The sequence below is a fragment of the Hyalella azteca genome, unplaced genomic scaffold, assembly GCF_000764305.2.
Source record: "Hyalella azteca isolate HAZT.00-mixed unplaced genomic scaffold, Hazt_2.0.2 contig8712, whole genome shotgun sequence".
NCBI classification, from domain to species: domain Eukaryota; kingdom Metazoa; phylum Arthropoda; class Malacostraca; order Amphipoda; family Hyalellidae; genus Hyalella; species Hyalella azteca.
Genome location: NW_025938798.1, coordinates 71,501 through 95,277, shown reverse-complemented (window position 1 = coordinate 95,277; position 23,777 = coordinate 71,501). Strand labels below are relative to the sequence as shown.

At 40.6% G+C, this 23,777-nt stretch overlaps 1 protein-coding gene and 1 long non-coding RNA gene across 2 annotated transcripts in view; both read left to right on the top strand.

The window, feature by feature from the left end:
* LOC108678261 (neuropathy target esterase sws) overlaps positions 1 to 22,162 on the top strand; it is a 42,992-nt gene extending 20,830 nt beyond the window's left edge. The window contains 13 exon segments of the mRNA XM_047881720.1: positions 56 to 156; positions 1,283 to 1,414; positions 2,313 to 2,498; positions 3,807 to 3,965; positions 4,518 to 4,637; positions 5,186 to 5,372; positions 10,523 to 10,639; positions 11,289 to 11,342; positions 16,086 to 16,213; positions 17,535 to 17,687; positions 18,630 to 18,828; positions 19,856 to 19,938; positions 21,396 to 22,162. Of these exon segments, the coding sequence (XP_047737676.1) occupies positions 56 to 156; positions 1,283 to 1,414; positions 2,313 to 2,498; positions 3,807 to 3,965; positions 4,518 to 4,637; positions 5,186 to 5,372; positions 10,523 to 10,639; positions 11,289 to 11,342; positions 16,086 to 16,213; positions 17,535 to 17,687; positions 18,630 to 18,828; positions 19,856 to 19,938; positions 21,396 to 21,626 (1,850 nt within the window). The 3' untranslated portion in view covers positions 21,627 to 22,162.
* LOC125178298 lies at positions 17,704 to 18,568 on the top strand. The gene is made up of 3 exons (XR_007156853.1): positions 17,704 to 17,773; positions 18,057 to 18,116; positions 18,537 to 18,568. It is a non-coding gene; the product is annotated as an uncharacterized LOC125178298 (long non-coding RNA).
* Positions 22,163 to 23,777: the final 1,615 nt, after the last annotated feature.

The window sequence follows — 23,777 nt, the reverse complement described above, 5'->3', positions numbered from 1 at the left end:
ATTATTATAATCCATTATGTTGTTAATTTAACGTCATATTTAAATGTAATGTCAGGAGCGACAGCGCGGCTGACGTCTGACTACGTCGTCAGGAGCCTGGGCACCAGCATCTGGGAGGCTGGCAACGAACACCAGCTCATCTCCTGGCTGGGACAGGTCAATATATGAATATTTTAATATAGTGAATATATAATATATTGGGACAGGTAACTCTAATAGAACTGGTAAACATACTGGACACGTAAATTTAAAATTATAGTAAATATCAAGTATAATGGGACAGGCGAATATAAGAATATATTAAATATATAATATATTGGGATAGGTAAATGTAATGGGATACGTGAATATAATGGGGCAGGTAAATATACTGGACGTGTTAATATAATGGGACAGGTAAATATAATGCACAGGTGCATATAATGGGACAGGTGAATGTAATGGGACAGGTGAATATGATGGGACAGGTAAATATAATGGGACAGGTGAATGTAATGGGACAGGTGAATGTAATGGGACAGGTGAATGTAATGGGACAGGTGAATGTAATGGGACAGGTGAATGTAATGGGACAGGTGAATATAATGGGACAGGTGAATATAATGGGACAGGTGAATGTAATGGGACAGGTGAATGTAATGGGACAGGTGAATATAATGGGACAGTCAAATCTAATGCCACGCATAAATAAACCTAAGTGACACCAGCATTGAACGTAGCTTTATCTGAGAATGCAGACCAATATCTGATAACATGTACACTTTTGGGGAAATAATATTTTAAAACGGACAAGTTAATCAATTATCAGCTTATTAGATTCATTAATTCTGTAGGGTTGGAATTAAATATAGGGAAGTTCATATTCAGGAACGTAATCAATTCTTATCTCTATGTTAATTCAAGACCGTTTCCTAACAAATATATTTATTACTAATATATTTATTTTATCCTGAATAATATCATTATTCTATGGTAATAAAATAAATGGATGGTGTAGGTTGCAGACCAGCACAGCACGACGCTGTACCAGTGACAATATCATTATCATATGCTAACAATTGTTATTATATCCTGAACAATATCATTATCATATGCTAACAATTGTTATTATATCCTGAACAATATCATTATCATATGCTAACACTTGTTATTATATCCTGAACAATATCATTATCGTATGCTAACAATTGTTATTATATCCTGAACAATATCATCATCGTATGCTAACAATTGTTATTATATCTTATTATTATTATTCTATGGCAATAAATGTATATGTCAGGTTGAGGACCAGCACAGCACGACGCTGTATCAGTGCGACGCGGGCCTGACGGTGTGGACGCAGCGCTGCATACGTCAGGCCGACGTCATCCTCACCGTGGGGCTGGCCTGTAACAGCCCCAACATGGGCAAGGTATAGTGCCTGTAACAGCCCCAACATGGGCAAGGTATAGTGCCTGTAACAGCCCCAACATGGGCAAGGTATAGTGCCTGTAACAGCCCCAACATGGGCAAGGTATAGTGCCTGTAACAGCCCCAACATGGGCAAGGTATAGTGCCTGTAACAGCCCCAACATGGGCAAGGTATAGTGCCTGTAACAGCCCCAACATGGGCAAGGTATAGTGCCTGTAACAGCCCCAACATGGGCAAGGTATAGTGCCTGTAACAGCCCCAACATGGGCAAGGTATAGTGCCTGTAACAGCCCCAACATGGGCAAGGTATAGTGCCTGTAACAGCCCCAACATGGGCAAGGTATAGTGCCTGTAACAGCCCCAACATGGGCAAGGTATAGTGCCTGTAACAGCCCCAACATGGGCAAGGTATAGTGCCTGTAACAGCCCCAACATGGGCAAGGTATAGTGCCTGTAACAGCCCCAACATGGGCAAGGTATAGTGCCTGTAACAGCCCCAACATGGGCAAGGTATAGTGCCTGTAACAGCCCCAACATGGGCAAGGTATAGTGCCTGTAACAGCCCCAACATGGGCAAGGTATAGTGCCTGTAACAGCCCCAACATGGGCAAGGTATAGTGCCTGTAACAGCCCCAACATGGGCAAGGTATAGTGCCTGTAACAGCCCCAACATGGGCAAGGTATAGTGCCTGTAACAGCCCCAACATGGGCAAGGTATAGTGCCTGTAACAGCCCCAACATGGGCAAGGTATAGTGNACGTATCTCAGCTGGAGCTGCACGTGGAGCAGGTAGCACAGGCACTAACCCCATTCTCCCCCTCCACGTGTCTCAGCTGGAGCTGCACGTGGAGCAGGTAGCACAGGCACTAACCCCATTCTCCCCCTCCACGTGTCTCAGCTGGAGCTGCACGTGGAGCAGGTGGCACGTCGCACACAGAAGGTGCTGGTGCTCCTACACCGTCAGGATGGTGCGCCTCCTACAGGAACTGTACGCTGGCTCAACGCGCGCTCCTACTGCCATGCGCACTACCACATCGCTGCGCCCCACAGGATGTTCCATGCCCGCAACTCACACTCTAAAATTGTGAGATATGATTGTGATACAATATTTATATATCATATCACTATATTATATAGCAATAGGTATAATATTGTCTTGAATACATTCACCACAGGATGTTCCATGCGCGCAACTCACACTCCAAAATTGTGAGATATGATTGTGATACAATATACATATTATATATTTTATCACAATATTATATATCAATAGATATAATATTGTCTTAAATATCACTAACCACAGGATGTTCCATGCGCGCAACTCACACTCTAAAATTGTGAGATGTCATAGTGATACAATATTTACATATAATATTACTATATTATATATCAATAGATATAATATTGGAGTGTCGCAACTCTCACTCTAAAATTGTGAGATATGATTGTGATACAATATTTATATATCATATCACTATATTATATATCAATAGATATAATATTGTCTTGAATACCACTTATCCACAGGATGTTCCATGCGCGCAACTCACACTCAAAAATTGTGAGATATGATTGTGATACAATATTTATATATATCACTATATTATATATCAATAGATTTAATATTGTCTTGAATATCACCGTTATTGTGAGATGTCATAGTGATACAATATATAGGTAATATATCGTATCACTATATTATTTATATCGAAAATTGTGAGATGTCATAGTGATACAATATACAAATAATATATCATTTCACTATATTATAAATCAATAGTCATAGTGATTCAATATTTATGTAATATATTTAATCGCTATTTTATTTATCAATAGATATAATATTGTCTTGAATATCACTGTTATTGTGATACCTATATAATAGTGATATTATCGCGAATATCATTGTTATTGTAAGATATAATAGTGATTGTGTCGTGAATAGCACTATTATTGTGATATTCAATAATATTGTTTTGCATATGAACGTAAAATAGTGAAATTGTCCTGTAAAATAATGAGCTTCATGCTGGTATTTTATCTTTCATTATTATATTAATAACAGTTGCAATAGAAGTAATTTTAATTGTTATTACCTTCCATACAATTCAGTGATTAGTAATAGATTTGTGGTAATTAACGAGCACCTTGACTAATTCAACTTTTAATCACCTTCCCTACAATTATCACGGCAGTTATTAAGTAAGACTGTAATGACCGTGCAGCTGGAGTGATTAAAGCTAGGTAATTTGGTAAGTAATTCATGCTACTCAATTCATATTATTCCCCTTAATTAATTGGTGGTAATGACGGTGCAGCTGGAGTACTACAACAACAAGGTACTAAGTACCCCCGTGAGCGTATGGTTATATTGGTAATGACCGTGCAGCTTGAGTACTACAACAGCAAGGTACTAAGTACCCCCGTGAGCGTACACAGCGACTTCTCCCGCCTGGCGCGGGCCATCACGGGGACCAGCGTGGGGCTCGTGCTGGGGGGCGGGGGCGCCCGTGGGGCCGCCCACATCGGCATGATGAAGGCCCTCACCGTGAGTGCCCACGTCTCTTCTTTTATAAAAAAAATTAATTTTCTTATTAATTTTAAAATAATCTTAATTTTCTTCACCTTTTTAAAGTTTCTCGTATCAAAAATCTCGTAACTTTTCAAAATTCTCAAATTTATTCAAAATTATCTTTTTTTTTCATAATTATTTTACCGAAATTTGATTTATTTTTTTATGCTCCAAATAAAATCCCCAAATCTCGGGAGTTTCATCAAAATTTTTCAATTATTTCAACACTCGCCATCACACGATTGAGTCATTCAACTTACAATACACTCATAAAAATCAAGGAGACTGTGTCCATATATCGATGTAATTTCACCCTTGTATGGGTCATCCTGACCCACTTCAGTATCATTGCTACATCTACCTCCCCTTGCTCGTGCCGTGAATAAGACGTGCAATAAGTTGGTGACTTATATATGCTCTGGTAATATAATGATTAATCATTAATTACTTAATGCACTAATTTGTAAATATAATGAGTCATCACAGTTTGAGACATTTTGATGCAGTAATTTGTATGGGTGTGCGCAGGAGGCCGGGGTGCCTATAGACATGGTGGCGGGGGTGAGCATCGGGGCCTTGTTCGGGGCACTGTACTGCCTAGAGAAGGACCTGGCCCGCGTCACGCAGAAGGCCCGTGCCTGGAGTATGGTGAGTTGTGTGGTGCCTGGAGTATGGTGAGTTATATGGTGCCTGGAGTATGGTGAGTTGTATGGTGCCTGGAGTATGGTGCCTCTACTGCCTGGAGTATGGTGAGTTGTATGGTGCATGAAGTATGGTGCCTCTACTGCCTGGCGTATGGTGAGTTGTATGGTGCATGAAGTATGGTGCCTCTACTGCCTGGAGTATGGTGAGTTGTATGGTGCATGAAGTATGGTGCCTCTACTGCCTGGTGTATGGTGAGTTGTATGGTGCTCCATATTCATGATGAAATAGAGCCAGAAATCATAAATAACTTTTCTCATTACCAGCAGTTGTGAAACCTAAACATCTGAAACCGTACTATCAAAAAGTACATGTAGCTGCCTAAGTACATGACCAATTTCTCGTTCGTAATTGATGGTTGTAGCTGGAAAAGTCCTCAGTGATTGGCTAACGGAGGTACAAACTCGTAACTATTTATGATATGAAGCTGTCCTCATGCTCATGTCCAGCTTCCATGGTGCAGAAAATAACTCTCTGCTTGCTCCATGGTGCAGAAAATGACGAGCAAGTGGCGTCTGGCGCTGGAGCTGACGTACCCTATAGTGTCGATGTTCTCGGGTCTGGGCTTCAACCAACTTATCAGGGAGGTGCTGGGCGACACCAACATAGAGGACCTCTGGCTGCCTTACTTCACCCTCACCACAGACATCACAGACAGCGCCGCCCGCATCCACACTCATGGTGAGACGTGGTGCCTTGATATGGGGGGACTTAGGGCTTATGTGGGGGACTTGGGCCACTAGGGGGGACTTGGGTCACCTGGGGGGACTTAAATGACACTAACATAGAGGACCTTTGGCTGCCTTACTTCACACTCACCACAGACATCACAGACAGCGCCGCCCGCATCCATACTCATGGTGAGACGTGGTGCCTTGACATGGGGGGACTTAGGGCTTATGGGGGGACTTGGGGCTTATGGGGGGACTTAGGGCTTATGGGGGGACTTAGGGCTTATGGGGGGACTTGGGTCACCTGGGGAGACTTGGGTCATCTGGGGGACTTAGGTCACCTGGGGGGGACTTAGGTCACCTGGGGGGACTTGGGTCACCTGGGGGGACTTAGGTCACCTGGGGGGGACTTGGGCCACTAAAGGGTGAATTGGGCCACTGGAACAGACTTGGGCTTCCTTGGGGTCCTTAGGATATATGGAAGGCTTTGGAATGCTAATGAGGTCCTTATGAGATCTGGAGGACCCTTGAGGCAATTGGGGGTACTGGGGACACTTGGAGTAACCTAATTTCGGCCCAAGTCCCCCATTTTACTACAGACTTCTTTGGAATTATTGGTTACTACACGATAAGCAATTATGATTAAAGATTCAGTCTAAAGTGTTGGATTCAGTCCTTCAATTAATGCATTCATCATGTTCTTAGGAGAATTTAATAGAGATTTTCAACACTGGCTTGCATTGATGTTAGAGGGGATCAGGTCTGGTCCCGAGGGACCTTTACTAACAAGCTTGCTTCGACCCTGCATTACCATCGAAAAATTCAATGTTTTTACTCATAATTCGCCGTCAAGTTACGTAGTGTACATAGTGACCGCATTTGTACATAGTGCACAGATGTTCCTTGAATTGCCTTCAAATCAGGTTGAAAAAATGACGGATTGTTGTTTACGGTGATGGGTAAAACCACACATTTTTTAATTCTGTGTCTCCTCTGTCTATGACCACGCTATGAATTCAAATGGGATATTTTTTTAAAACTATATAATCATTTACTCGCAACTACATGTAGACTCAAGCGTGGTAACCCCCGACACTGTAATTCTAACCCCCCGCGGTGTCTCTGATCCATTTTTCACTGAACTTTTGGATCGAAATAGATCGCTGATCAATTTCTCTGAGCTTTTAAACATTACTTCATATGGTAGTCTATTCTTGTGTAAATCAATTTAAAACTCGGAGAATTTATTTATTGAACATAGCCTCATTGTACACTTAGTCATTCAAACCTTGGGGTTTGGTTAATGCTCTTTAGCTACTATTTCTATTATAACCGCCAGGTTAACCGTTATGTTAAGACCGAATGTATCCTAGACATTCTGTCATTATGACAGTCTTTCTTAATGACATTCTATTATCTGTCAGAATTAAATTAGACAGAATGTCAGAATGAAATTAGACAGAATGTCAGAAAGAAATTAGACAGAATGTCATATTTATATTAGACAGAATGTCATAATTATATTAGACAGAATGTCATAATTAAATTAGACAGAATGTCAGAAATAAATTATACAGAATGTCAGAATTAAATTAGACAGAATGTCAGAATTAAATTAGACGAAATGTCAGAATTAAATTAGACAGAAGTTCAGAATTAAATTAGAATGTCAGAATGAAATAAGAATGTCAGAATTAAATTAGACAGAATGTCAGAATGAAATTAGACAGAATGTTTGAATCAAATTAGACAGAATGTCAGAACTAAATTATACAGAATGTCAGAATCAAATTAGACAGAATGTCATAATTAAATTAGACAGAATGTCAAAATTAAATTAGACAGAATGTCAGAATTAGACAGAATGTCAAAAATAAATTAGACAGAATGTCAAAATTAAATTAGACAGAATGTCAAAATTGAATTAGACAGAATGTCAAAATTGAATTAGACAGAATGTCAAAATTAAATTAGACAGAATGTTTGAATTAAATTAGACAGAATGTTAAAATTTCTGAAAAATTATGTCAGAATTAAATTAAAAATTATGTCTGAAGTCAGAATTATGAAAATAATGTGGGTGGCTTCCTTCTAGTGCGCCGGCGTGTTGGTCATGGGGTGTTTCGTCCTCTATCGTTGTCGGGACTGCTTGCATTTCTACTGTTTCTGTTTTCTCATCACAAGGTCGTAAACTTATACTTTTTTATTAGATAATAATGATTGTTCCCCGTCAAAAGTTTCGGTTCGAATTGAAATCTCCAAGAAAATCAAAGAATATAAAAAAATTTCATTTCTTTTAACTTGAACCCGACCGACAGAACTGCATACTTCGTTATTTCTCTTCTTCCGATCCAGCTTTTGTTTCAATTTCCATATCCGTTCCGGTCGAGTTTCAGCTTCGGAAGTACACTCTTGGCTTCACTTTATTTCTTTACGCACACCCAACATATTTTTTATCGTCATTTGCTTTTATTTCGAACCACTAAGAAAACATTACCTCGCACAGCACATATCACATAGAGTATATCGAAACTTCAGGGCCTATACTTTCAAAACTCGCTAAGTGAACGTAAGTACTTACGCTCTATTTTCTTGTCTATGATTGGTGAATTTTGCTTGAAAGGCCGTCAATGATTGGCTGATGAACTTACGATCTATTAACTTTTTTTGAAAGTATAGGCCCTGATCTCTAATTTCACAGTAATTGACTTTCTTTTTACTGCGCAACACAATACCTATATGGACGCATTTATGCGTCAGTTTGCTAGGCACTGTGGCGGAAACTAATATGGCACTATAACGACATGGCACTCTGACTATAATGCCACTTCGCTCAGTGGCACTGTCCTAACGACCACTCCCTCAATACGTAATATTACACAGGAATCTTCATGTATATTCCCGTGCTTCAACTCTAATAACAATATTGACCCCGGGCTTGTCTTGCCAAGATATTTCATGTTGTTGGATTTAGAATGGAAACTACTTCTTGTAGTTTGCTTACAATATTCAGGGAATCTGTTTGCGTGTCCGGGAAGTCTTATGTTTTTTCAGTGCTTGTTCCTTAGCTACCATCTACTTCTTTACCTCCTACGTCTTTACCACCTACTTCTCTACCATCTACTTCTTTACCTCCTACGTCTTTACCACCTACTTCTCTACCACCTACTTCTCTACAATCTAATTTTTACCATCTACTTCTCTACCGTCTACTTCTCTACCATATTCTTTAAGCTACCATCTACTTCTCTACAATCTATACTTCTCTACCGTCTACTTCTCTACCATCTTTTTCTCTGCAATCCACTGCTCTACCACCTACCCCATGAGTTAAATATGCTCACGATGAAGACAAACTTTCGGTTTTGGTTTATGTTTTTAGAACAATCCGCCATAATTGATTCTTGTTTTTAGAACTAACTGTCATAATTAGTTTCTGTTCGTTATGTTTTTGACTTGACAAAGTTCTCACATAAACATCACATACACGGCCTATTCATACCTCAGTAGAGGTTGCTCTAAATAGATCAATTTATTATTTTGAACCCCGTTTGATTCACTTTGTTGTAGTAGAATAAGTTCATTGACGTCGTTAAAATTGTTTATTGCAAGTCGCTGCTTAGGTACAATCGAAAATTATTTTTAGCCGTGTAACCTCTTTGCTGAGAATTTGAGGTTCACTGCTTCTTATTAACGTTAACAACGCTGCAATTTATTATTATGTTGTGTAGGGGACACTAAGCTTATATTTGTGTTTAAACCTTTATATTATTTAAACAATGACACTCAATCCAAAGTGTGAGTTAGACTAAAAGAGTCCCGTTGCTAGACTGTGTGTCAAAGCTAAATTTTAATCCATAAATCATTTTTCCGCTTTATTATAGGAATCTCCCGTATGACTAACCAATTAAACATTTCGTCGCCACTGCCGCTTCGCTTCAGCCCTACTCTCAGATAAATTAGTGACACGTTGTCCAAATTGCGATGCACATTTTTACCTTTGAGTGGGTCATCGTCAACCAGATAAGATAGTGGATAAGTCACGACCCTTGGGCCATACTTTCAAAACTAGCTAAGCGAACGTAAGTACTTACGCTCTATTTTCTTGTCTATGATTGGTGGATTTTGCTTGAAAGGCCGCCAATGATTGGCTGATGAACTTACAATCTCTTAACTTTTTTTGAAAGTATGTCCCCAGGTAGTCGTGGATAAGATAGTGGGTCACTATTTGGGCAATGTAATTTGTTCATTCTTCCCAGTGTAGTTACTCCGAACAACGGGCACGCCAAAAAGCAAGACTTCTCCCATGGGCATGACCTACCCTAACCTATCATTCAGACGTGTATGGTTGTGTCGCATTCATTTATATCATCCATCATCTTAACTATCATTATTCGCTTATAGGTTTCCTTGACAATGTCCCCATCAGCTATTGCCGAGCTGCAAACCGCGAGATGTCGCCGCGTATCTAAGTTTTTTTAAGACAGAAATTCGCTTTAATTTAGGCCGCAATCCGCAAACACGATATAAATATTGGTGAAAATTGATCGGATTCAGGGAAGCAGATAGCTTCAAAGAAATTACAAGTCGACCTTTAGTTTCATTCCCGAGTCGTACTCAAGTTTTGATTTAGAAACGGAGTGTGTAGTTCTTTCATTCGTGTGTAGTTGTTTCGACGGAGTTTGATATTTCTGTTCAACATAAAGCTTTAATTCTCAACAAAACGATTTCTGCTCAACCTCCCGATTGATGAAGATATAAAGACTGAGCCTTGCAGTGCGATGAAGAAGTTATGAAAAACCGTCCTGAATTTTGCGGTAAAGATTTGCCGAAAACGCGAGCGCGTGATTTGATCAGGATCAAATATAAGACGGAAGACACTGCTTATGTCTCACAAAACGGGTGTAAACTAAATGCACATGAAATAAGAGGTCTCACAAAGCGAGAGTAAACTGAATGTATATGAAACGATAGATACCCTCATAAACCGGGAGTAAACCGAATACATGGAACAATAAATAGTCTCGCACAGCGGGAGTAAATTAAAATGACCTGAAACAAGAGATAATTTCTCAAAACGGGACCAAAAAAATGTACATAATCCAAAAAATGATAAAAACGAAGCAGCGGTAATTTTAACGAGGTTTGCATGGTGTCCAGGCAGCACCTGGCGCTACGTACGAGCGTCCATGTCACTGTCGGGCTACATGCCGCCCCTCTGTGATCCTGTCGACGGACATCTCCTGCTTGACGGGGGCTACGTCAACAACTTGCCAGGTACATACCTCATCATCATCGTCTCTTAACATTAGTGACATACCTCCTCATCGTCTCAGTTACATACCTCATCATCGTCTCATAACCATAGTTACATACCTCTTCATCGTCTCATAACCATAGTTACATACCTCTTCATCGTCTCTTGACCATAGTTACATACCTCTTCATCGTCTCATAACCATAGTTACATACCTCTTCATCGTCTCTTGACCATAGTTACATACCTCTTCATCGTCTCTTGACCTTAGTTACATACCTCCTCATCGTCTCTTAATTGTAGTTACTTAACTACCGTTGATGATATTCGAAGTTAAGAGCCTAGTATATAATGGTAATTAACGTTAGTAGACGAATGGTTACCTCTCTCAGGTACCTCCTCATCGTCTCTTGACCATAGTTACATACCTCTTCATCGTCTCTTAACTGTAGTTACTTGTTGATGATATTCGAAGCTAAGGGCCTAGTATTTAGTGTTAACGTCAGTAGACGAATGGTTAACCCTCCCAGGTACTTCCTTATCGTCTCTTAACCATAGTTACATTCACCATCTTCAATTATATTCGTAGCCAAAACGTAGACATGGCCCGGCTCCAAGAACTTATGTTTACCCTATGTGTTTACCCTGTGGACTCCCGTTACGGAAAAGGTATGTGGGATCTACTGCACCGGCCTCTCTACTCCGAAGGATTTCTTCATTTGCGTAAGTTCACGGCTATGTCGGCCTTCATTATCATTTGCATCATCAGCATCATTTGCATCATCATCATCATCATTATATCTCATCATCGTAAGAGCGTGGCAGCTAATCCTGCTGGTGTCGACTAATAATCATAGCGTTTGTGTGTGCTTTCGCGTGTGTTTGTTTGATACTTTTAGTCGACGTAATGTATATCCTTGGATGGCTTTAATTTGACCTCTGGACTGGTGGTGCTATTCGGTTCGACAACTAGACCGGATAATGGTTCGAGGTGCGACTACTATATATATAGACCTGACAGCGATTCGCGGTGCGATAGCTAGACCCGATAGTAATTCGCGGTACCGAAAATGCCATGTTATTGGTTCGCGGTGCAAAAACTGGACCCGATATATAGTAATTCGCGATTCAGAAAATGACCTGGTAGTGGTTCACGTGCAGAAAGTAGACCGGGTACTGGTTCGCGGTGCGACATCTAGACCTGATAGTGGTTTGTGATGCATAAACTAGACCATCCGTAACAAAATTTAGATGCGGGCCTGACTCGGCATTTTCAGCCGCTTAGGACTCGGGGCGCACGTACATCAGCTGCTCCAAGTCCGCTTCCGTTCGGGATATGCAAGGCAGCCTCTGGGCAGCTTGCAAGCTCGGTATGACTGGCTCAGCCAACCCTATCATACTCACAGTCGACTAATATATACAGATGTCGTGTCATAATACGTGATGAAGCAGAACAGCACAGACCTTCCGAACACTATTTGAAAGTGTTCAATATACTGTTAGAAAAAACGGTCCCACTGGCATTTTAGTGGCCGGTCGCCCCGTGAAAATAAACTGTTTCGCCGTTTTTATCAGATGTTTTACGGATTTCTAGTGTTAAATTAGAATAAAAACGGCGACACGGTGTTACTTTTCACGTGCCGACCGGCCACTGAAACGCCGGTAATACCGTTAACGGGAATTTTTCTAACAGTGTACCTAGTGTTCAATATGAAGTCAGAACGAAAATTATGACCTGCATCTGATTTCGATTGGTTAGCCAAGCTGACCCAGATTTACTTTAAACCCAGTGTAGTGACTCTAGGGCAAGAGCCTATTGGTGGTACCCGAATTTTGTTGGGGTGAGAGTGGTTCGCGGTGCCAAAACGTGCCGAAAAAATGCTATTGCTGAGGAAGCTAAAAACGTTTTCTAACCTAAAAATGGAGGTAATATCAATCTTAGGTCATGATTATTTCAAGAATAACAAAAAAAATTGTCACTCGACCCACTGGCGAGTAATTTTTTTATAATTTTAATTTTTACCAAATTTCTGAGTCTTCAAATTCTAAAACCTGCCCTGCATGACCTATCCACTTCGTATGTGTTAGAATAATAGTATTTCTTGCATTCTGTCACATGTTTTATGGTTAAAACGAGTTTGCTCATTTAAGTCCTCTTCGTTTGTCCGGTAGTCCTTTTTGTTTGTTACTTTTTTTCTATCCTAATTATTCCAGTTTTACCAGTTATATGTAAGGTCTCGTAGCACGGTTTGTGTGTTAATGCAATTTCGCATAAATGTGGCGTTCTTTATTATGTCTGGTTATTAGAGCGAATGATTTATACATTACTTTATTCCACTTTATTTCATTTTCTTCCATTTATCTCGTTTGCTTTCATTCTCTTTCATTTGCTGGTTGCGAGTGACTCGATCGTCTCATAAAGGAGAGGCTCTCGGTGTCAGGTGCTTCTCGCCATTTTTTTGGCTGTGAAATTACTTATTGTTTTCGCTGTGCAACGACTTGTTTTCGCTGTGCAACTTCTTGTTTTCGCTGTGCAACGACTTGTTTTTGCTGTGCAACGACTTGTTTTCGCTGTGCAACGACTTGTTTTTGCTGTGCAACGACTTGTTTTCGCTGTGCAACGACTTGTTTTTGCTGTGCAACGACTTGTTTTCGCTGTGCAACGACTTGTTTTTGCTGTGCAACGACTTGTTTTCGCTGTGCAACGACTTGTTTTCGCTGTGCGACAACTTCTTGTTTTCGCTGTTCAACGACTTGTTTTCGCTGTGCGACAACTTCTTGTTTTCGCTGTGCAACGACTTGTTTCCGCTGTGCGACAACTTCTTGTTTCGCTGTGTAATGACTGTTTTCGTGGTGCTTCGCGTGTCCTGTATGCCCGCTTCCGTACGTCCACTTTCGATTGCTTGCTGCTCCTGTCGGCGCACTAGAAGGTATTGCTACTGTCATATGTTTTAGCTCTTTGAGCTCCTTTCTGAAGTCTCTTTATATTGTAGCTTTAAATGCCAATGTTAATGGTTCTTGCTACTATTATTACTTTATATTTTGCTACTTGTTTAAATCGCAATTTACTCTCCGATCAGTAACCGGGCCTAGCATTATACACGTTCCTAAATGCGATTGTACGACCAGAAAGAAGTCGATTCGTTCAGTTTCTTTGGGCTAATTGATAAATAGGAAAAGTCTCTAGGTGCTGATAGATGGTTAGCCCTAGCAATCCAGAGGGGTTTTTGAAACTGATGAACGAGCGGACAACGATATCAGGAAGAGGGAAGAGAAAGGGAAGGGATAAGGGGCTGGGTCAATTGGATGGGACGAACTCTGGACAGATTCAAACACCCGACAATGAAGAAATAAAGTTCTGTTTAGTGTCAATGGACCTATAGCGTCTTCAGTAGCAATCGTATGAACGAGGGTGTGAATAAGGGACCGTTTAGTAGCCGGCTGGCAGAACCGGGGACCGTACTGTAGCCGGCTGGCAGAACCGGGGACCGTTTAGTAGCCGGGTGGCAGAACCGGGGACCGTATATAGTAGCCGGCTGGCAGAACCGGGGACCGTATAGTAGCCGGCTGGCAGAACCGGGGACCGTATAGTAGCCGGCTGGCAGGACTAGGGACCGTATAGTAGCCGGCTGACAGTACCGGGGACCGTATAGTAGCCGGCTGGCAGAACCGGGGACCGTATAGTAGCCGGCTGGCAGGACCGGGGACCGTATAGTAGCCTGGTGGCAGAACCGGTGACCGTATAGTAGCCTGGTGGCAGGACTAGGGACCGTATAGTAGCCGGCTGACAGTACCGGGGACCGTATAGTAGCCGGCTGGCAGAACCGGGGACCGTATAGTAGCCGGCTGTGGTGACCGTATAGTAGCCGGCTGACAGTACCGGGGACCGTATAGTAGCCGGCTGGCAGGACCGGGGACCGTATAGTAGCCTGGTGGCAGAACCGGGGACCGTATAGTAGCCTGGTGGCAGAACCGGGGACCGTATAGTAGCCGGACGGCAGAACCGGGGACCGTATAGTAGCCGGCTGGCAGAACCGGTGCCTATAACAGAAGGGTCCCGAACCGGCCCAAGTCGGCGCGACAGAGAGACGGTTCATAAATCTTGCTCAGTAGAAAAAAAAATGCAGGAACGAGCGGTAGACAGAAATTTTTGGTAATTAGTGCGTTTCGGAGTAACTATGAACTAGCCAAGTCCTGGTGGTCTGGTAGGAGCTATCTCTTGTGGTAAGGTTGCTGACTGCTGGTGACCAGCCTTAGGATATTTAGGATTGTTTGTAGACATTTCATGGCAGTTTCGGAACCGAGTGTGTACCAGATCAGAGCTGCATTATAGTGTTGCTGGTGTTTTAAGTGCTCGCGGGTGCTGATAGTGCTGTAACCCCCTAAGCGTGCTGTTGTGCTTAAATTTTAAGACATTTGGGTTTTTATATTGAGAATTCGCGGCATAAAGTGGTTTTTGTGTGCTTAAATTTTAAGACATTTGGGTTTTTTATTGTGAATTCGCAGCATTACGTGGTTTTTGTGTGCTCAAATTTTAAGACATTTGTTTTTTTATTGAGAATTCGCAGCATAAAGTTGTTTTGGTGTGCGATGGCAGAATTTTCTGCTGTCTATAGCCTATCCCTCAAAACACGATCGGTAATTTTGACTTTTGTGTAATGTTTTGTGCAAGTAAACTAAATCTACTTTTAGCTTTAGAATCTCGCTGACCTGTACGGCTTTCTACCCTCGCACTTTTTTATTCTCATCAGATATGACGAATAGTCTTAATGGCGTTGAGCTTTTGTCGTTCGTATTATGTGATACTTGCTATTGTTGACCGACATGTTTGTGTGTTATGGCTGCTTTCATTCTGGCAAATGACGTTGAAACAATGCTGATTACGAGTTAATTTTGTTGAAAAAACGTTCAACCAACGTTATTTCAACGTCATGGGCCTGGTGGAAATTTATTGTTACCCTGCATGTTTGTGAACCATGCCTGGCATGTTTCTCTCATGATTTGGTGTGCTGCTTCGAGTTTCATATCATATTGACTTTTCCTATACCATATCTCATCTCATTCACTTTTCATATCTTATATCTTATCATATTCACTTATCATATCACATCATATTCACTCATCATATCTCATCATATTATCTTGTCATATTCTCTCATCAAAAAGTTATCATATCTTATATCTTATCATATTCATTTATCATATCTCATCATATTCAAATATCACATCATATTCACTTATCATATCTCATCATATTATCTTGTCATATTCTCTCAACAAAAAGTTATCATATCTTATATCCTGTCTCTTATACACATCTAGATGTGTATAAGAGACAGATGGTGGACTGTGANCTACGAGTCTAACTTCACCAACTACGGAGACTGGTTGTCTGGCTTTGACCTCCTGCTTAGGAAGACGTTTCCCTTCAAGTACTTCTACAGGAGCGAGCTGAGGGTCAGTAACTGATTGTTGTGGCATATACAGGGTTATACGAGTCTAACTTCACCAACTACGGAGACTGGTTGTCTGGCTTTGACCTCCTGCTTAGGAAGACGTTTCCCTTCAAGTACTTCTACAGGAGCGAGCTGAGGGTCAGTAACTGATTGTTGTGGCATATACAGGGTTATACGAGTCTAACTTCACCAACTACGGAGACTGGTTGTCTGGCTTTGACCTCCTGCTTAGGAAGACGTTTCCCTTCAAGTACTTCTACAGGAGCGAGCTAAGGGTTAGTAACTCATTGTTGTGGCATATACAGGGTGATTCACGGAAACTTCCTGACTTGAAAGCTCAATAAAAAAGATGTGTTAAAGATATCATTACATTATAAATTTTATTGGAGAAGACAGTACCTGAATTTTTGTATAATTTAGTTTTGAAGATAGCTTTCGACATATGACGGCCCCATTTTCAATGCATTCAGTTGGTCGATTTTTGAAGTTCCGTTCAACTCGCTGAAGCATATTGACGGTTATGTTGGCGATTGCTTAGCGTATGTTATTCTTCAAATGAGGTAAGGTCCTTGGACAGTCATTGTAAACAATTGATTTAAGAAAACTTGCCATAAATGTGTTCATCCACGTAACAATCGATTTCCTATCAAGAACCGGACCTGAATAACGAATACGGAACCGAGTAGGAATGCACGTTGAGTGGCGATAATGGAACCGCAAAAGAAAAGTACTTCTCGACAGCAAACGCACGCTGCTCGCTTGTCCAATGCATAGTGGCAACTGACTATATAGGCACAACACGAAACTTCATGACCTTGCCTTTCATATGAAATACTCTCCCCGCCCTTTTTTACATATGGCTGCTTGGCACGGAATACAAAACAGGAACTTTCCATGAATCACCCTGTAGTTAGTTAGTTAGTACGAGTCTGGAGTAGTGACTGGATTGTTAAAATTCTTGATTGAGGGTCAGTAACGACTAACATCGTCACGTTTTGTAGGTTTTGTTTAATATTTAATTAATGTTAATTAATTAATAATATTTTTTTACTATATTGGTGGAGACGTTGATTGAATTCGCCATGTTTTTGCGCAGGTGCCGACCCCGTACCTCATGTTTTAACATCTTTCTTGAAATTTTGATCGAGGCGGCCATGTTTGTTCTCGTATTTTGATATATTTATCGAAACGTTGATTAATTCGGCCATGTTTTTGCGCAGGTGCCAATCCTGTACCTCATATGATTTTAACATTTTAACATCTTTCTTGAAATTTTGATCGAGGTCGCCATGTCTGTTCTCATTTTTTGACTTCTTTATCGAAACATTGATTGATTCAGCCATGTTTGTTCTCATATACTGATATCTTTATCGAAACGTTGATTATTTCCGCTATATTTATTCTCATATTCTGATATATTTATCGAAACGTTTATTAATTCCGCCATGTTTATGGGCAGGTGCCAAACCTGTACGACATCCAGTCGCGGTTGTCGTACGTATCTTGCATCCGTCAGCTGGAGGAGCTCAAAAGCAGCGACTACTGCGAGTACATCAGGCCTCCTATAGACAAGATCCAGACGCTGCAGTTCAACCTCTTCGACGAAATTAAGGTCTTTTTCTAGTGCTTTCTAATGCTTAGGGGTTTGGATTGTTATTATAAGGTAGGTATTAGCTTTAAGGCCCTGAGATACCCCAGGTAACACCGCCTAGCGTAATTATAAGGTCAGGCCGCCCATAGACAAGATCCAGACGCTGCAGTTCAACCTCTTCGACGAAATTAAGGTCTTTTACTATTGCTTTCTAATGCTTTGGGTTTTTGGATTGTTATTATAAGGTCAGGCCTCCCATAGACAAGATCCAGACGCTGCAGTTCAACCTCTTCGACGAAATTAAGGTCTTCTTCTATTGCTTTCTAATGCTTGGGTTTGGGTTTGTAATTATAAGGTAGGTATTAGCTTTAAGGCCCTGAGATGCCCCAGGTAACACCGCCCATAGACAAGATCCAGACGCTGCAGTTCAACCTCTTCGACGAAATTAAGGTCTTCTTCTATAGCTTTCTAATGCTCCGGGTTTGGGAGCGTAAGTATAAGGTAGGTATTAGCTTTAAATCACTGAGATACCCTAGGTAACACGTACCTGGGATCGTTTTGGGGCTAAGATTCGATGCTTAACCCTCGATTTGTGATACATTACCCTCAGAAAATCGATTGTCAGCACAAGGCCATTTTATCAGAACAGGGCCATTTCATCACCTTATTTCATTACCAGGAGATCGGCTACCAATATGGGGCCATTTCATCGCCCCTTTCACCACCTCATTCCACCACCAGGAGACCTGCTACCAACACGTGGCCATGGCCACTTCATCACCATATTTCGCCACCTTATTTCATGCACCATATTCCACCACCAGGAGATCGGGTACCAGCTGTCACCATTTCACCACCCCATTCCACCAGGAGATCGGGTACCAGCACGGCGCCTCGTATTTCACCACCCCATTTCACCACCCTATTTCACCACCCCATTTCACCACCATACCCCCCCACCAGGAGATCGGGTACCAGCACGGCGCCTCGTATTTCCGCGGCATGAGCGCGAGTGGCCGCAGCGTCGAGGAGATCTACAGACTCCGCCGCCGCAGCGACAGCCTGTCTGCTGCTGCCTGCCTCAGCCCCCCTGCTGGGGGCTATACAGACCTCGCCCACCTCGTTAACTGCCACGACGCTCCCAACACAACCACCGTATATGGTAGCTTATTAAGTAGCTTATTAAGTAGCGTGCCTCAGCCCCCCTGCTGCGGGCTATACAGACCTCGCCCACCTCGTTAACTGCCACGACGCTCCCAACACAACCACCGTATATGGTAGCTTATTAAGTAGCTTATTAAGTAGCGTGCCTCAGCCCCCCTGCTGCGGGCTATACAGACCTCGCCCACCTCGTTAACTGCCACGACGCTCCCAACACAACCATCGTATATGGTAGCTTATTAAGTAGCTTATTAAGTAGCTTATTAAGTAGCTTATCAAGTAGCTTATTAAGTAGTTTATTTAGTAGTGGTAGCTTATTAAGTAGCTTATTTAGTAGTGGTAGCTTATTAAGTAGCTTATTAAGTAGCTTATTTAGTAGTGGTAGCTTATTAAGTAGCTTATTAAGTAGCTTATTAAGTAGCTGATTAAGTAGCGTGCCTCAGCCCTCCTGCTGCGGGCTATACAGACCTCTCCCACCTCGTTAACTGCCACGACGTTCCAAACATAACCACCGTACATGGTAGCTTATTAAGTAGCTTAAAAATCTTGATAAATTATTGCTATAATCTTGGATAAATCATCGCTATTAGTAATAGAACTGGAGTGCAAAATTATATGTTTTAGTTCGTGTTATTTACGGTACTTTATTTCGTTAACTCCCACGACGTTCCCAACAGAACCACCGTATATGGTAGCTTATTCAGTAGTTTAAAAATCTTGATTAATTATTGCTATAATCTTGGATAAATCATCGCTATTAGTAATAGAACTAAAGTGAAAAATTGTATATTTTAGTTCGTGTTGTTATCAGTCGTTCATTTCGTCAACTGTCACGAGACTTATAACGGCTTCTTTGGTAGCTTTATATGGTTCTCTTGCTACATGCCTCGCTACTTCGCTGTTCCCTGTTACATCCCTGTTCCCTCGCTACACCCCTGTTCCCTCGCTACACCCCTGTTCCCTCGCTACACCCCTGTTCCCTCGCTACACCCCTGTTCCCTCGCTACACCCCTGTTCCCTCGCTACAGACACGTCCACGGAGGATGACGACGACGCGCTACACTCCGGCTACACGTCAGAGCCCAACACCAACACACGCTACTATCGCCAGGTGTGTACTATTTACTATATTAGTATTAACAATTAAACTTTTTTTTACTTTACTTTAGCTTCATTACCATATTAGTATTAACCATTAAACTTATTTTTTACTTTACTTTAGCTTCATTACTATATTAGTATTAACAATTAAACTTATTTTTTAGTTTACTTTAGCTTCATTACCTTACAAGTATTAACAATTGAACTTATTTTTAGTTTACTTTAGCTTCATTACCATATAAGTATTAACAATTAAACTTATTTTTCACTTTACTTTAGCTTCATTACCATATAAGTATTTACAATTAAAAATATTTTTACTTTACTTTAGCTCCATCACTATATAAGTATTAACAATTAAACGTATTTTTCACTTTACTTTAGCTTCGTTACTATATTAGTATTAACAATTAAACTTATTTTTTAGTTTACTTTACTTTAGCTCCATTACCATACCTATAAGTATTACCAATGAAACATATTTTTTACTCTACTTTAATAGCTCCATTACTATGTTAGTTTTAACAATTAAACTTATTCTTTACTGTCAAACCATGCCGGTTTCTGCCGTACATTCTTACTACACCGGCTCGCGCTGTGTTTTTTAATAATTGTTTATTATTTATAACTTTAATTTATTCTTGTTTCTGCCGTACATTCATACAATAATTTCTAGCCCTTCATTACCATTATTGATTTCATCAATATTGATATCGTGATATTGATAATGTAAACATTAATCACGTGCTCATTTTCGATAAGTTTAATAATTAACCGTAATAATTGTTACTGAGCGGTAGGTTATCTATCCATCACGAATAGAAAGTCATAATTCGTTACGATAATAGGTTCATCATTCGGTGTCTTTTAAAGCTTTATTACTCATCACGATTTATCACACTAGTATACTAGTATGGCACGGTCATTACTGTCAAAGTCAACATCATTACTGTCAAGGTCGAGGTCATTACTGTCAACATCATTACTGTCGAGGTCTAAGTCATTACTGTCCAGGTCTAAGTCATTACTGTCCAGGTCTAAGTCATTACTGTCCAGGTCTAAGTCATTACTGTCCAGGTCTAAGTCATTACTGTCCAGGTCTAAGTCATTACTGTCCAGGTCTAAGTCATTACTGTCCAGGTCTAAGTCATTACTGTCCAGGGGCCGGATTACCAAAGCTTCGTAACTTTTTGTACTTACGACAAAAAAGTTCTGTGGTACGTAAATACACCCTAATTTTGGCATTATCAAAACTTTCGTACGCAAGTCTTAGCTAAAAGCCTAAATTTTTTTCCCGCGCAAATGTTTTTATAATACCACCGCTAGTATTACGTTGTCATAGCAACGCCACTCGTAAGTCGATTTTGCGTACTAACGGAGTTTTGTTAATACGGCCCCAGGTCTAAGTCATTACCCCTACTCGTACTCACTACCTACTAACACCACAATAACTTATACGTGGTACAGGCTGACCGTGAGCTGCTAACGGCACGTCACCATCGCACGGGCTCACTGTCAGACAATGAGATGATGCACTACGTCAACAGTCATGGTGATGGTGATGACAGTCATGACGATGGTGATGACAGTCATGACGATGGTGATGATGAGGAGGAGGAACCTTCGTCCAGTAAAGACCTCGTCAGGCTGGACAAGACCGGCGACATGGGCGACCAGCAGAAGGATGGCGACAGATGATTCTCGTTACATGTCCTAGAGAACCTAGTGAAGGATATCCTGTAGGATTTATAAAGGATATTGAGTGAAATGATATCTCGTAGGATTTATAAAGGATATTGAGTGGAAGGATATCTCGTAGGATTTATAAAGGATATTGAGAGGGAGGGATATCTCGTAGGATTCTATATAAGATATTGAATGGAAATATTTTGTGTAGGATTTCATAAAGGATATTGAGTAAAAGGATTTTCTGTAGGATTTTGTAACGGATATTGAGTGGAAGGATATCTTAATGAATTTAGTAGGATATTGTGTGGAAGGATATCTTGTAGATATCCTTTTCTTTCTCGCGCTTTGAATCGAGCTTTGTGGCAAACCCACTTTCATTTTTGCTGTTAATGAAGGATTTTCTAGTTTTTCACTGAGTATTGATGTAATGAATGTTTTAAATGTTCCTATGGGATGTAAGTGCCGTGGACCAAACCTAATGCCTTACAACACTGTTGAAAAATGACCGTTAACGGTATTACCGGCGTTTCAGTGGCCGGTCGGCACGTGAAGAGAAACACCGCGTCGCCGTTTTTATTCTAAATTAACACTAAAAATCCGTAAAACATCTGATAAAAACGGTGAAACAGTTTATTTTCACGGGGCCACCGGCCACTAGAACGCCGGTGGGACCGTTTTTCACCGTTTTTTCTAACAGTGAAGGCCGAGTCGTGTTGTCTTAAAAGATTATTCGTCTATGAACTTCTCACTAACTTAATTGACCAGGAGCTTACTTCATTGTTCCTTATTTTATTTTAATGAATTTCTCTTACGTTTGTGGTAGTAAAATGATTACCAGGAGTTCCTTGTAGTTACTCACCAAGAAAACTATGAGAACTGGTGCAGTTCGCATCATAAATTTTTCACACCATAAATTTTTCGCACCATAAATTTTTCGCACCATAAATTTTTCGCACCATAAATTTTTCGCACCATAAATTTTTCGCACTATAAATTTTTCGCACCATAAATTTTTCGCACCATAAATTTTTCGCACCATAAATTTTTCGCACCATAAATTTTTCAAACACTTTCTTATTTTGCATTTATGTTCAGTTTAATTAATACCTTTGAAACGATGTTGGTGCTCATCTACCTAACTCTTCTCATCATATGTGAATATTTCATTGATTAACTGAACAGATATTATTTCAGATCTGATACACGTCAATTTATTATCTTTCACTCAGCAGGCAATATGCAGTTTACGACAGTTGCTTTTTATCTTCTATTTTATTGCATCTCTTATTCACAAACTCATCCATCGAATTCACTTTCCATTCTGAATTCACTTTCCGAGAATTTTTTTTTTTTTTTTGAGAAATCATGAACAAATGTAAGTATGTTCATGTCTGTCAGGCTGACATCGAGAGCCCCAATGTTCGAAGGATTGAATTTATCCCTGAGTCCTACGTGCTGGTGATCCTACAGCGCGTAGGATTAAATTAAAGGACCCTGCTTAGTGTAATCCTACAGCGCGTAGGATTAAATTAATGGACCCTGCTTAGTGTAATCCTACAGCGCGTAGACATTACCAAATCCTACGGTCAGTAATCCGACAGTTCAGAGTTTTGATATTATCTTCGTTCAGTAATTATAAAATATAAATAAATAAAAATATTATTATAATAGAATATTACTGTCAACTTGTGTCGATTTATTATGATACGCATTATACGTTGAAGATAATACGAGTATTTTCTGTGTATTGTTTATGTGTTGGTCATTTCATCTGTTCTGTAGCGTTCGTTATGAGCGATGTGTTTTGTTTTTTTGTGTAATAATAATGATATAATAATGATGAGAGTATGGATGTTTATGATGCAAACATAGCCTTGAGAGGTTCCTACACTGTTAGAAAAAAACGGCGAAAAAACGGTCCCACCGGCATTCTAGTGGCCGGTCGCCCCGTGAAAATAAACTGTTTCGCCGTTTTTATAAGATGTTTTACGGATTTCTGGTGTTAAATTGGAATAAAAACGGTGAAACGGTGTTTCTTTTCACGTGCCGACCGGCCACTAAAACGCCGGTATTACCGTTAACGGTCATTTTTATAACAGTGTATGCTATGTGATGTCAATGATTTATATATTGCCTTGTCAGATTCCTATGCTTAGTCCT